At 34.7% G+C, this 14,651-nt stretch overlaps 1 protein-coding gene and 1 pseudogene across 1 annotated transcript; both read left to right on the forward strand.

Annotated features, from left to right (window-relative positions):
• The first annotated feature begins 634 nt into the window (after positions 1–634).
• On the forward strand, positions 635–2,800 carry LOC147509032 (hevamine-A-like; annotated as a pseudogene).
• Positions 2,801–13,801: 11,001 nt separating this feature from the next.
• Positions 13,802–14,651, forward strand: LOC147509033 (B3 domain-containing protein Os04g0386900-like). The gene is made up of 3 exons (XM_086597698.1): positions 13,802–13,862; positions 13,974–14,104; positions 14,346–14,651. The coding sequence occupies exons 1-3, from the start codon at positions 13,802–13,804 to the stop codon at positions 14,649–14,651; spliced, it is 498 nt and encodes a 165-aa protein (XP_086453824.1).

The following is a 14,651-nucleotide window of genomic DNA, read 5'->3' on the forward strand; positions in this document are numbered from 1 at the left end:
CCCTCATGCTTATGTTTGTCCTTTTCCTAACTTTGACATTATTCCGATAAGGGATATCAATCCTGTACCCGTCTTTAGCATGAGGAAACAAAAGAGGATATTGCATGGCCATGAAACTTGGGTGCAATTCATTTATTCTTTTCAAGCCATATCCTTTTTGTCCACCACAATATCATGGAAATTGCTAAATTCACTCTCTTCCTCAACAATAAGTGCAACAACTTCAGATGATGTCGGCATGTTATAAAGTCTCCCATCCTTTTGTCTTGTACTAATAAGCTTTATACTAAAATCACCTACTTCAGACTCTTTAAACCTGTCTCTTGCCATTCTATAAGTCTCAGTAAGTTTGTTTGTATTGTTCAACATATCTATCAGTCCCTTCACAATATATGGATCCAACTTTTCTTCAGATCCGTTTTTCAAAATTTTCTTACTAAGAGAGTACATTCTGTTCACAACTTCATTATTAGTATAATATATGTAAAGTTGGGAAAACTTAGGGCGTAAACCTTCAAGTGGAAGCAAGGTGCCAATTTTGTGGTGGTTTTGGCCTTTTATCTTGTAGATGTATGGACCATGACCATTGTTTATTGATTCTTGAACATCACCTCCTATTGATGTGAAAGCAAACATGCTGTTATATACTCTGATATTTCTCATAAACTTTTTGGATCTGGAGCCAGAATTGCAGTCCATAAGCTCATTTAAAAAATCAGGTGTATCTTTCAAAAAAGGTAGCTGAACTTTCCCTCCACCGCAACATATAGAAAACTTTGGATTTTTAGGATTTTTCGTTCGGTCATTCCTTTCTTCATACCAAACAATGGCATCACAATAAGGACACACCGATGTTGGTTCTCCAAAATCCAACGGTTGGAAACAACGCCCTGAATTAAAATGAATATTAAAAATTATAACTAATAATATAAAAAATAAAATAATATTAAAAACTATAACTAATAATATAAAAAATAAAATAATATTAAAAACTATAACTAATATAATACTAACTTTCATGCAAAACTTCACTTGGTTTCTCATTGGAAACTTCAACTTCCATATGGTCATTGGTATCATTTTCATCTTCTACTTCTGAATCATTCCCACTTATTTGAGAATCGTAGTCATCGTCACTTTCTCCAACACCGTTTGGTTGATATAGGTGATTTTTTTGGGCATAATGGTTGTCATCACTTGTTTCACCATCACAATTAACATAACCATGAGTTTCAACTGGTTGGATTTCTCTATTACTCAATATACGTCTTCTTTTATATCGGCTATTTTTGGCTTTTTCATTATTTGACCATCCACTGTATAAGAATAAAACATGTTAAGTACAAATCAAAGCCAAGTAACAATGAACAATGAAGAATGTCTTACCAATTTCATTAGGAAAAGGCTGTGAAGGAAAAAATCCATCAAGTTGATGTTTAGTGGATGTAGCATCTGTTGACAAAATTAAACAACATTATAATTATAATGGAAGAAGAAATGATTTTTTGGTTACTTGTCCATTAATAATTAAACAAATATTTTTTAAAAGAAAAGACTTATACTTATGGGATATTCAATAGTAGATCGTTCTATGTCTTGAATAGAGGTATTGTCATTATGATTTGAACCGTGTTGATATTTTCTGAATTTGATTTGACGGTTCTTGAACCAACTCTTTATGTTATCTTCCGAAATTTGACCATGTACTGACAGCTGAGTTGTCAAAAGTTTGATTTCTTCCTTAGTATAATATGAACTATTTTGATTAAATGCACTTTCAAGTATGTGAAGGTGCATCGTTGTTGGTGACCATCGCTTTCTTGCAAACATAGTTACCTAGTAAGAACTTAGAATCATGTTGGTGTGAAAGAAATAATGCCGTTCATTGTTAATGTGAAGTTGCTAAGAGAACTCGAGATGGTGCTTTATATATAATGGGGATATATTGAAAGAAGACTTGTATAAATAACACTTAGAATTTCAAGAATTGGTCGCAGCTTTTTTCTCCTGATTTGAAGATTAATATATAAAGGAATCTCCTGATTTGAGGAGTCTCTCGCTGAAAGAAGACTTCTAGAAAGAACTAATTAGGACTCTTCAAATTGTGTATAGATTAGGAAACTAAATTAGAACTCTTCCCTATTAAAAAAAAAAAATCTGACAGGTGCTGACATTAAAACTTGTCAAAGCAATGGTATTAAAGTGATTCTTTCTATAGGAGGTGCTTTTGGGAGCTACTCTCTTGCGTCCTCTGATGATGCTAGGCAAGTTGCCACATATCTATGGAACAACTTCTTGGGTGGGCAATCCTCATCCCGCCCAATTGGAGATGTTGTTTTGGATGGAATAGATTTTAACATTGAAGGATGTTCAAACCTATATTGGGATGACCTTGCTAGGTACCTCTCCGGATATAGCAAGAAAGGTAAAAACGTGTATTTGGCTGGCCGCACCACAATGTCCATTTCGATGCTTGGGTTGGGGGTGCCTTGACAATGAGGCCTTTTAGATTATGTTTGGGTGCAATTTTTCAACAATCCCTTTGTCGGTATGCCACGGGAAGTATTACCAATCTTGAAGATGCATGGAAGCAATGTACCACATCCATCCACGGTGCTCAAATATTCGAGGACTACCCGCCGCTACTTCGGCGTACCGGGCAAAGTGAATTCATTCTGTCAACGATCTCACTTCTGAAGTGCTTCCGGGGTCAAGCAAGTATAAAGGCGTTATGTTGTGGTCCAAGTACTATAACGGCAGACCATGGCACAACCTTAATGGCAACAATACTTCCAGATAGGAGTGTAAAAAAAAACCATTGACTCATCATCCGGTAGGGTATCCGGCCTTCACCCGCCACCCAAATCCGCACCGACCCGAAAACAAACCCGCCCCACCCCGCTACCGTTTTTACGCAGTCGGGCTATGGATGTAGGTTCTATGCTCAAACCCGACCCATCAAGCCACCCGACCCGTACCGTGTCAAAAGTCGTTGACCCAACCCCATTGACCCGCACAATTTCAAGACTCTAACTCTAATATTTTTGTATTTTGTTTATTTCTTCTTTTAACTTTTGTAGGAATTTGGGAGATATGAACACAAACTTATGAGTTCAACATCAATTTCAAATATTCAAGTTTGAACATTGGGCAAATATCAAAAGTTTAAATTCAACTTTCAAATTTTGGAGAAGATTAATCATTCATCTTTGTATTAATTTCGAATTCTTTTAATTTATATTTTATTGTTTTGTACCATAGATCTTCGCTCCCATTTTCATTTTATCATGTTATGGAAAATAATCAATTTATAAATGATAAATCACGAGAAAAAAATTTCAAATTTACAGATATGGTTTTGGGTTTTCGTTCAAGTTTTTTTTTTTTTTTTTTTTTTTTTTTTTTTTTTTTTTTTAAATTTTTTTTTTATTTTTAATTGATTGATTATATATATATATTTTTTCTCTATGTTGTGAATTGGAAATATATTACTTGCAGAATTAGAAAGTTTTTTTTCTGGGTGAAATTGGGTTAAAATGATAATTTCCACTCGATCCGGATGACCTGCCCAAAACCCGCCCCGTAAGGTGACCCAACAGGTCGGGTGATGGTACTAAGACATGACACTTCAACCTGCCCCGCCCCACCCCGTTGGTGACCACTGGGTTTGTATCACCTAGATCCGCCCCAACCTGACCCATCATTATTTGACCCGCGGTTGACCCGACCTGCCCTGTATTACACCCCTACTTTCAGATGATCAGCCATGTCAAATTTTGAGTGGACATAAATATCTTAAATACTCAGAACGCTCAATTTACACGTTAACCATGCATTATGGTCTCTGCCATTAACGGCTTTATTATGCAAAATACAGTTTCGAATATCTTTTACAATTTGTTTCAAATGAGACTTAAATGTGAGTATCTTTGTTTCCAAAATCTGAGTTTCTTTGTCTCTCATGTGGGCGTCTTTTCCCAATACTGAAAATTTTGGAAAGTTTGGTGTAACTATTGTGAGCCCCAAATCGTAGCAGATGGGGTAGCCATTTTAGAAAGCTGCCTGTTAGCTTAGTAGCTGCGAGATTTGTCAAGTTCCGCTCTTCCCACTTGATCCTACAAGCCCCAGAAGAGAGCTTTCAGGAACTCTTAAAACTTGACTGCAATGTGTGAAGTATGTCATACTGCAGAGTAAAATAAATAAAATGCAAATACGTGTGAGTGGAATAGGAGGATCAAGGCCATTATCTTTTTAATTAATGAAATAGATCGTGGAAAATGTTTGTACTTATTATCTATGATGGTCCAATATCCTTAATTTTCAAAATCGAATTTACATAATAAGTAGAATGACTCGGAATCTTAAGACCTTAAATCTGTCTACATAATAAACAAACTTGATAGGAAACATTACAATATGATCCTCCTTGTATAAAACACCGTTTTAAATGCAAAACTATACTTATCGAGACATTCCCACAACATATAACATAACTATATTTTGAGGTTAGTTCAATGCATTTGCATCCAATTTCTGATTTTATGTTATTTATTTTTTGAGGTTAGTTCAATACAGTTGCATCCAGTTTCCGATTTCTTGTTAATTATTCTTTGCAGTTAGTTTAATGCATTTGCATCTAATTTCCAATTTCCTACTAATTATTCTTCAAGCTCAGTTTAATGCATTTGCATCCAGTTTCCGATTTCTCGTTTATTATTCGATGAGGTTGCATTTGCATCTAGTTTATGATTTCCCATTAATTATTGTTTGAGGTTAGTTAAATAAATTTGCATCCAGTTTCCGATTTTCCGTTAATTATTCCTTGAGGTTAGTTCAATGCATTTGCTTCCAATTTATTTTTTGAAATTAGTTTAGTGTAGTTGAATCTGGTTTCCGATTTTCCGTTAATTATTTTTAAATATTAGTTTCAAGCATTTGCATCCTGTTTCCAATTTATAGTTATTTTTTTTAGGTTAGTTCAATACAGTTGCATCAAATTTCCGATTTCCCGTTAATTTAATCTCTGAGAGTTAGTTCAATGTATTTGCATCCAGTTCCCGATTTTTTGATAATTATTTTTTGGTGTTAGTTCAATGTATTTGTATCCAAGTTTTGATTTCTCGTTAATTATTCTTTAAGATTAGTTTAATGCAGTTGTACCAATATTCTGATTGTCTATTAATTAATTTTAAAGATTAGTTTAATGTTTGCATGTGCATCTAATTTCTGATTTCCCGTTAAATATTATTTGAGATTAGTTCGATGTATTTGTATCTAGTTTTATGTTTCTCGTTAATTGTTCTTTGACGTTAGTTTCATGCAGTATTATATATATTTGAAAATATTTGTTATTATTGTTTTTTTTAAATTTACTATTATATATTTTGTGATGTTATTTTTTGTATAATTTAATTTTCCACATATAATTTAATTTTGGTTTGGTATATAATTTATTTAAGCCCAACGTCCACTTTAACTAAATCAATAGTTATATAATCTATTTAAGCCAATGTCCGTTTTAACTGAATCTCGTTACTCCGCTAAAATTGGGAATTATAAAATTCATAAAATTAATTAGAATATGTCGTAATTATTGTGACATGTGGTTTTTGAAATCTTTAATTAACTATGACTAAATGTATAAATCCCACAGTGGATGACACCTCAAATTGATCCAACTTTATTTGTTAGGCCCATATATATAGTGTATACAATACAATTTTATTTGTTTTTGGTGTACACTATTTTATTTTATGATTAGTTTATTTTTTTTTCCTTTTTTCCCAGTCACATGTGTGGTTAACAAATGCATAAAGTAAATGTTCAAGCAACTCAATTCATTTTTTCCTTTGTTCTTTCATAGTTTCATTATCATTTTCTAGAAAGAAACTTTGTTATATTAAACTTCATCTGAGATTAGTGTGGAAGCTATTCTTTGTGGCGTAAGGGTTTTAAGAAAATTGTTTTTGGTTGAAAATATTATTTTTTGCAATTTAGTTTTTTTTTTTTTTTTTTTTTTTTTCCTGTAATTAGCTATATTGTTTAGGAAAAATTGGAGACTCTGGGAAACTCTAGATGGGATATATATCTAAGGATTTGGAATTTCTATTTTTTCGTAATTAGTATTAGTGTTTACAAAAAGTTGGAGACTCTATGAAGTCTTGAAAAATAGAGCCAAGAGGATATCTCTATTAGTAAAGTACATCATAATTAACCTGGCCTTTTAAATTAGACCAGCCTTTTTACTACCACCAAATACCCCTAATTAAATATAAAGAAAAATTATTCAATGTCTTTAAAAAGGACTATTTCGTCATTTAAATTTTTATTTCTATTTATACCATTCAGTTACAACACCCTCACAAAGGAGTTTTATGTAAATTCAGGTCGAAAACCAAATCCACGCTTATATTGAAATGTACGCGGGTAGTCTTACCATTAATACCCACTTAAATACCATTAATACCGGGTCTTAAAAACAGCCCAAAAAATTTAGTTGTTTCAACTTCCCCTCCTTTCTTCATGAACTCATTCTTTGTTTTATGCTTAACCTAAAAAATTTAGTTCTTTCAACTTCCCCTCCTTTCTTTATAAACTCATTTTTTGTTTTATGCTTCCAATTCCTGTTAGATCGAACATAACTAAAGAAGGACTTCTGTCAAATTTCGCCGTTATGCGTGGTGGTTTCTAGCGTGGTCGTTGACATGGGAGGAAGGAACCCATCAAAAATCCCCATATGAAATTTGAACCAAGAATTGGATAACTATCTAGCTGAAGCCATTAATACTTCATATTGTATTGGTATACATTACATACTATCTTCAATTGAGACTTCTAGAAAAAACCTGTTATGGAGTCGTTGCCACTTTGTAGCACCCCCAGGTTTGGTTCCATTATTGTTTTTTCGGACTTTTTGTCTTTGAATTATATAATGAAATATTTTTCAAATTTTCTATTTGATTTGGCCATTCACTTCTTATTTCTTACTTGAAAATTATTTTTTCTGGCCATGGAATATGATTGTTGTTGTCTGCGTTCTTGATTTTTGCCCCATACATGCAAAGTCAATTGCTAATCTGTAATGATGATGCTCGCTAAGCAAGAGGTGTTTTGGTCGTAGCCTCTAGACATTAGGCCAGTTCCAGCACCCGAAGTTCAGTTACCTTCGTAGCATTGCGGGTGCAAGCAAAAAATCATGTTGCGCCTATGCCCTATCCAACTCCAGAAACAATTAGTTGAAGTCTTAAAGTATACTTTTTGAATTCTTATGAAAAAGATAACAAAGGCATCTAATTGAGTTAATCCCCTTCTTCACTATCCATGCAACATTTAGCTATTGAAGGGGTTTCGGTTAGGTTCAATTGAGTTATTTGGTGTTGATTGGTTTTGAAAGTTAAAAAATGTCGAATCGGTTTGTGTTTAGGTGGGTTTTGAATTAGAAGTGAATCGGTTTGTGTTTTGTATAGTTTTGAGTTTAACAGAACCTTATATGGAGAATTTTGAAATATTCAGTTAGTCACATATGGCTTACGTAAAATGATTAGCTATCATTATTTCATCGTTGTTAACTATTACCGGTTTGAGAAGCTATCTTGGTGTTGCTCCTTTATTATGTTTCTTTTTGCTTCGTTTGGTAGTTTTAATTGAAAACACCAATTTAGTTGTGTAGTTTGAAGTGATCCATATCTCTTTTTATTCAGCTTTCATATTATTTATTGTTTTGCTAAAAGTTCCATTAGGCGTGTTATTCTATTGATTAACTTCCGGGCATTACTCTGTAGGGATATTCTCTAAGACTATTCCCAAGTTAAGGCGGGCGAAATTATGAGACCCTTCGAGCTCAAGATATCAATAGCAAAGAACTTCGAGGCAGGCTTCTTCATCCTCTGTTGTAAAAGCGTGCCTTTTGACACTATATTGGAATCTTTTTGTTAATGTGTTTTCCCTTAATCAACAGTAAGATAAGCGTTTTCTTTCAGCGACATTAAAGAAAACAAATAAGCATATAGTCCGAATATGCATCCCAAAGTCCGGATTTGAGTACTAAAATAAGCATATAGTGTCATATTTTTCACGCTGGTGCCCTTTCACCTTATAGTACTATAATTGATTACCTAGATTGTTCTCTTCATTTCCAACCTTCGAAGTGGAAATTCTTTCATGCGACATCTTTTGTTTTTTTCTAAACGAAGAAGTATAGGTATGTTCATGTCGATTTTTTTCTATTAAGGAGAAGAACCTACTTAGATACAAATACCATTTGACTTTTGTATTATATACCAGCAAACAACAATAGATGCATTCCTCAAATTGTCAATCATGTTTACCCTGACGGCCTGACCTGTATCAGAGATATAAGGAACCAAACTACCTCATTGATAACTGTAATTTGGCACCTACAAATGAATGCATAGATAATATAAACTTCTTTGTTCTATTATTTTAATGGGGAACTGCATAACTACTTCGGTTCTAAGTTTCTAACTCAATTTTTCCATTTTCAGAGAACTTTCAAAATCATACCAACAACGCCATGCATTGAGGTTCGGTTGGTTCAAGTGAATGAAGAGGGAGGCAAGCTCGACATGCATACAAGGTGAGTGTAGTACTATCAACACACCAATAAATATAGGAACTATAGCTCGTATGTAGTTTTACGGTTTAAGTATATGAGCAGTTCTAAAGGTCAAGTTAGTGACCTTGGTTGAGTTTCTAGCTATTCTCTATGGACTAATAGTCTAATAACCAATATATAGATTCTTCCCCTGTTTGATTTGCTATTATTGTCTCAATTATGATATCTGTTTTATGTTCATATTTTCTTTTAAATAAACTATCTCTTTCTAATTACATATTTTAGATGTTGTTCTCCTACTACTTACCTCATTACCCTGTTTAATTATCTTCTTCTCTGCCACTCAACCCAGACAAATACAAATACAACACTTAAATTTGAAGTGGGTAAGAGTTAACCATTAATGCACCTGTATGGGTTATATTGTTAATAATTTGAACTATAATCTTTTGCTATCCCTTTTGTCTCCAAAGGGTGGTAGGTACCTCATAGAAGATAGAATGTGATACCCATATTATATTTAGAACTTAACCTTTTCCACTAAAAAACCGAACCATGCAACCTCTGCCTCATTTCTCTCTTCGAATACAGGGTGAGAGAGAATACACATATTTGAGCCTCACTCCATTGTGGAGCTAGAAAAAAAAAAAAAAAAAAAGGATGAGAGAAATTTGCGACTTATCGACTTATTGACTATGTCAATCTCTGGATCAACAGATTCACTTATTCTTCATCACCAACGGTAATCACTTAACTTACTCCTTTCTCTTTCTTCTTTAAAGTTTACACATAAATTATTTTTAAGTGTTTGATTTTAGAATTGTTTAGTTTAACTAAAGGAGCCCAGTCTTTACCTTCCTCTGTTTGTGGACATAAAATGCTACCACTGTGACGCCCTTTCGATCCAACCATATATGCTTTAATCGTTGTAAAAGTAATCCATAAATCAAAATATCTTATTGTATACTATTCAAATGACTATTTGATTAAACCGTAGAGTAGAACACTAAACTCATGAAGAATGAATAAAAGCTTAATTATTTTGGGCGTACTCAAGGCTCTAAAGTTTGATAGGCCATAGTACTTCCATACTGCCAACGGACCTGATGGGCCACATTATATAGGCTTTGGCAATGCATGGAAAGACTGTTGTTGGGCCATGACTTAATGAGTTAAGGGGGTTAAGCACTTGACCAACATGATTGGTTGTGGGGAAAATCGTGTACCTGGTGAGGTCGGAGGCTTAGTTGGCAATTTTGTCTTTGGAGTGCTAAAGTCGATAATCAACTAGGCATCCACATGACTCAATAGCCATTATTAGCAAGTGTAGTTCTAATAGGAAAGGCATCAATTGGTCCAATGTCCATAACTTTTGCGAATAGTTCATATAATTGAGTATCAAGTGCAGCTGAAAAATAGACAAAGATGACCTGCACCTTAGGTAAATAAAAGCAGTGCAGTTCACACTGTTCATATTTGGATTAACAACATTCAGAATGAAATCCAAGGTGGTTGCACAGTAACATCTCCAATTGCTACCAAGTGCCAAGGCGCACAAAGCAAAATGTAGTCAATTATTGCTCTGTGCATGCTGAACTGCGAAGTTCACCTAACAAGTACTACCATGAGTATGCCAGAGGTATCACACCAATATTGTTTCAGCTGTTCATGAACAGTAGGTAGCATGATTGCTTATGAGGAGCCTTTATAGCTTCCCACCATCCACACTTAAAGCCAATGAGTGGGGTGGTAATTCTTCGAAGTTAGAATATCAAAGCAAACATAGTGACCATGAGTGCATGATTACGTATCATAATATAGGCCGTGTTTGATACCCGATTTGTGGGAATACAATTTGCACACTTATTTATAAGCTGAAATCCTATGGATATTAGTGGGCAACTTTTACCACTCAAGCGCTCTAATCTGCAGACTATTGAGTTGTGAAAAGTTTGTACAAAAATCAAAAGTTTGAGCTAACCTATTAATGTAGAAGTTTCGCAGGGAGTTTATTCCCAACTTGCTGCAATATTATTATATGCTGTACAATACATGTCCCATGCACAAGTACATACCAAATAAAGTCAAAATACATACCCCTTTTAGCAGTATAAGCATGGAGAATACTGCTACTTTCTTTATAAGATTTATTGATCATATATTCGTATTGATAATTTGGATTCACCTGGTCTCTGCATGTATAGCTCTCTTCGAGCAATTGAAGTGTTGCACCTTTTGCATTCTGCATTCGTTTCAATACCATGCTCCCACTAGCATTTAACTATTGCTGTTTGGACATGCATTCTGCACTTCCCTCGCCTATGGCTACTATGTGGGCACAAAGGCATCCTTAGTTGCATTACTACTTGAACTAATTATTCAATATAGGAATGTGTTAAAAATGTTCGGCAACGTATTGTTCAAGCACTAAATCTTTTTTTTTTTCTTCAAGTGATCTACATATATTTGAGCTACCGCAACATTTCTCACGTGTAAATTGGTGATATTTTAGTATTATATACTGAACTATTGAATTCCCATTTTTATCTTTTTTTTAAACATGTCTTCTTTTTGTGATTGGTTTTAAAGTTAGTATTCATAGGTCAGTATGTCTTGCTCATTTAGTATGCATATATGTTATAAAGATAGAACGAGTCACTCCCATTTTTCATGGACATTCAAAGAGGAGTTGAAGATATCTCCATCGTTCCCTTGAAAGTCTCTCCTTCGACATATATTTGTGTGTTTGTGTGTATGTGGTGGCACAAGTTTAGGGTGTTTGAGTGTGGATCTGTTTCTTTTACCTCTCATATACCTCTCCTCTCACTTTGTTGCAGTGGTTTTTTATTATTTTCATTGGGTTTTCAGGCATGCCAATTGCTACTGCTGTCAAAATGATCCCCGTAGGATCAACCTAAGCACTATTAGAACTTCAGAAGTGCTTTTGATTTTTTGTAAGAGGCCTTCCCTTGCATACCGGTTTACGGTGTCACGGGTTTTCAAGCAAGGAATGGTTCTCTAGGACGAAAATGCATGCTTGACAAAGTGGGGTCCAAGAATTCGTTAGTCGGTGAACTTTTTAATATCCAAACTTTTTGATTGAATTCATATGCCGTTCTCAACAGTTCTAACATAAAGAAGTGTAAAGATTCTTCGTCAACAACCTTTCTACTGGTAGTTCTGAGAACTGTTTTCCCCTTCCTAATAGCATTATGGACTTATTGTGATGTGTTATTCTAGATTTCTGGTTTATTGTAATTATTATGGGTTTTGCAAATGGCTTAGAAGTGATTTTTATGTAAAAGTAAAACACTTGGAATATTTACAAAGGGCCACACGATCTCAATAGTTCTATGTTAGGGAAAGTACTACTTTAAAGTTTAAAGACATGTTGTTTTTGTGCCCAGGATTAGTCGAGGTGCACCATAAGTCGCCCGGACACGGTGGGCGAATAAAAAAAATAAGAGACTGTTGTTTCCAAAATTTACATTCGTTCCCGGAAATTGGTATCCTTTTTAACATGAGTTCATTTTTTTTTGCTTTCGGTAACATGAGGCAATTGAACAACACGAGTGGTGGAGGGGCTTGAAAGATTGATGTGCACACCGTGTCATAAAATTTCAAGGTAGAATTGAAAGGTTAACCGATAGTTTGATTACTTTGATACAAGATTACTCAATTGATCCACAAACCTGTCAAAGCGTGTCAAGTTTGATACCCTTTTTAGTCGTTTTTTCTTTAAAGTTCGATATGCAATTAAACATCCACATAAGCATAAAGCGCAATGGTGAAGACAAAATCTATACAACCTTTCCGGGCAAATTTTAACCATTAACCCTTGAAAATTGATTACCTTGCTCCAAATTAACCTTGGTATTTGACAACTTAAGGTCATTTGGTTCAATCTTATTAATGTCCTCAATTCAAGTTATTTTGAACCTATATGGTTTCGAAGTCTCATTTAAATTAGATCCTTTAACATGTTTTTATAGGACAAAATTTTAGAATATCTATTTCTATAGCTGATTCAATTTGACGCCAGAAGGCGTGCACATATGCTAGTAGCTATAATATATATCTAAAGATATCCGTACATACTTTTTGGGGTTGGGCCAACCAACTAGTAGCCTAAGGTCCATAGTATATGATCCAAAATATATGAACCAAACAAGAAAATTCCGGAAGTACACCCTAACCCATATACAGGTTGGCCCATTTGTGCTGCCAAACAGGCCCTTAATGAAGTTAATCTCCTCGCACCATTTCAGGACACTTTTCACATTGTTGGATCTGTCAAAGTCTTTAGTCCAAGCTCGATTCCAACTAGGTTTGGGCTTGGCGTTACGTGGTGCTCAGATGAGGAAGTGATACAAAGTTTTATCCTACGAAAGCACGAAGTACAAAAAACTGAAAAAGTATACCTGTTTTCCTGTTAGTGGGGCGTTTGGTGATAACTACTTTTTGAGACATTGAAAGAGTTTGCAAAAGGAGGAAATTCAATTGAAAGCTTGAACTGTTTGACATCAACATCTATTGAGTTGCATGAAATAATGTTGTTTGATTTCAAAGTTGTACACAAAAGTGCTTCCACCTTCTACTTAGAGAAAATGGATCGATTGCACATAAATCTACATTCATGACCGAAAAAAGCACTACCTACTCATGTACGCCTTCATTGATATCTTTTCAATTTATAAATTGAAGTTTGTGGAAGCTTAGTTACCAGTTACCACCATCTTCCACTTAAGGCTTTCCATAGACTCTGCAGACCCATTCTAGCTACCATTCCAGGTATCTCTCTTTCTCACCACACCCACACACAAATACACCAAAGTCCAACACAACACACACACACACACACATATATATATATATATGCCTTTATGCAATGCATGATCGAATACATGCATGCTTACACACAGAGAAAGAAAGGAAAATGAGTTCGACTCAATTAACTGTGTCAGTCTCTATTCTCCAACTCAATGACATTTTAAGTACTCTTTAGCTATCTCACACACATTGGCACACTGGTTTAGTTTCCTAGCAAATGAAGTATATCTTCCACATTTTTTCAGTAACTGTATGTCTGTATCTTCCACATTTTTGACAAATTTGCATTTCATGTTTTGTCACTCTGCCTGCTCAAGTTTAAAGTATACAGTTTGGCTGGAAATTCGTGGTATTCTCTACATGATAAATCCATCATAACTTGCTCATGTTTCACAGATGGAGTCTTCGGCACATCAGAATTTTCAAGTTGGACAAAATGTTAGAGACAACAGCAGTGGTGTTTGTTCCAAACTCGGAAACCTCTCACTTCAGAATCTCAACTTATTGCTATGCTGTACTCAGAATCAAGCCTAAAATTTGGTTTTGTTTTGTTTAATACTTTTGACAGAGAAGCTGAAGCAAAACCAAGAATCAAGTTATGCTCCAGTGGAAGAAGTGGAAAACTGGCCAATTAATGAAGATAAACCGTACTTCCACAGCATTCTTAGCAATCAAAATGTCCAACCCATGTATAACATGGTAAGTTTCATCCAACTTCCAAGACATTGGCGTCTGCAACACATGTTTACACCTCTCCCTCTCGTGCGATACTGTTTCTTCATTTTCTTAGTGCACGATACAATTCTGTTTTATTCGATGTTAGAATATATAAACTGAATAGCTGAAGCACGAAACAACCCACAGGTCACATGCCTAGCAAATTCCATCCAGGAATAAGATAATTAATTACTCTTATTATTATTAGTATTTTTACTTATAGGCGCTCCCAGCAAAAATACACCGCAAACTTCCTCAGGCCATGGTTCCAGTTATTCTTACTGGTCGAAAGAAGAAGTGGACAATGCACTACTACGGAGATCGTGAGTGCAAACGGTTCAATTCAAATTGGAAGTTCTTTGTTAATGACAATGGCCTCAAAGCTGGAGATGGCGTTGTCTTTGAGCTGACAAAATGTAGCAGTGAGCTTATTCAGTTTAAAGTTCAAATCCTCGATGGTGAGATTCAATCGGATATCTATAAGGAGTGGGACGGTAGCAGTACCAAGGCTCCTATCATAGTTGACTGA

Source organism: Coptis chinensis, chromosome 3, assembly GCF_015680905.1.
Source record: "Coptis chinensis isolate HL-2020 chromosome 3, ASM1568090v1, whole genome shotgun sequence".
Classification (NCBI taxonomy): domain Eukaryota; kingdom Viridiplantae; phylum Streptophyta; class Magnoliopsida; order Ranunculales; family Ranunculaceae; genus Coptis; species Coptis chinensis.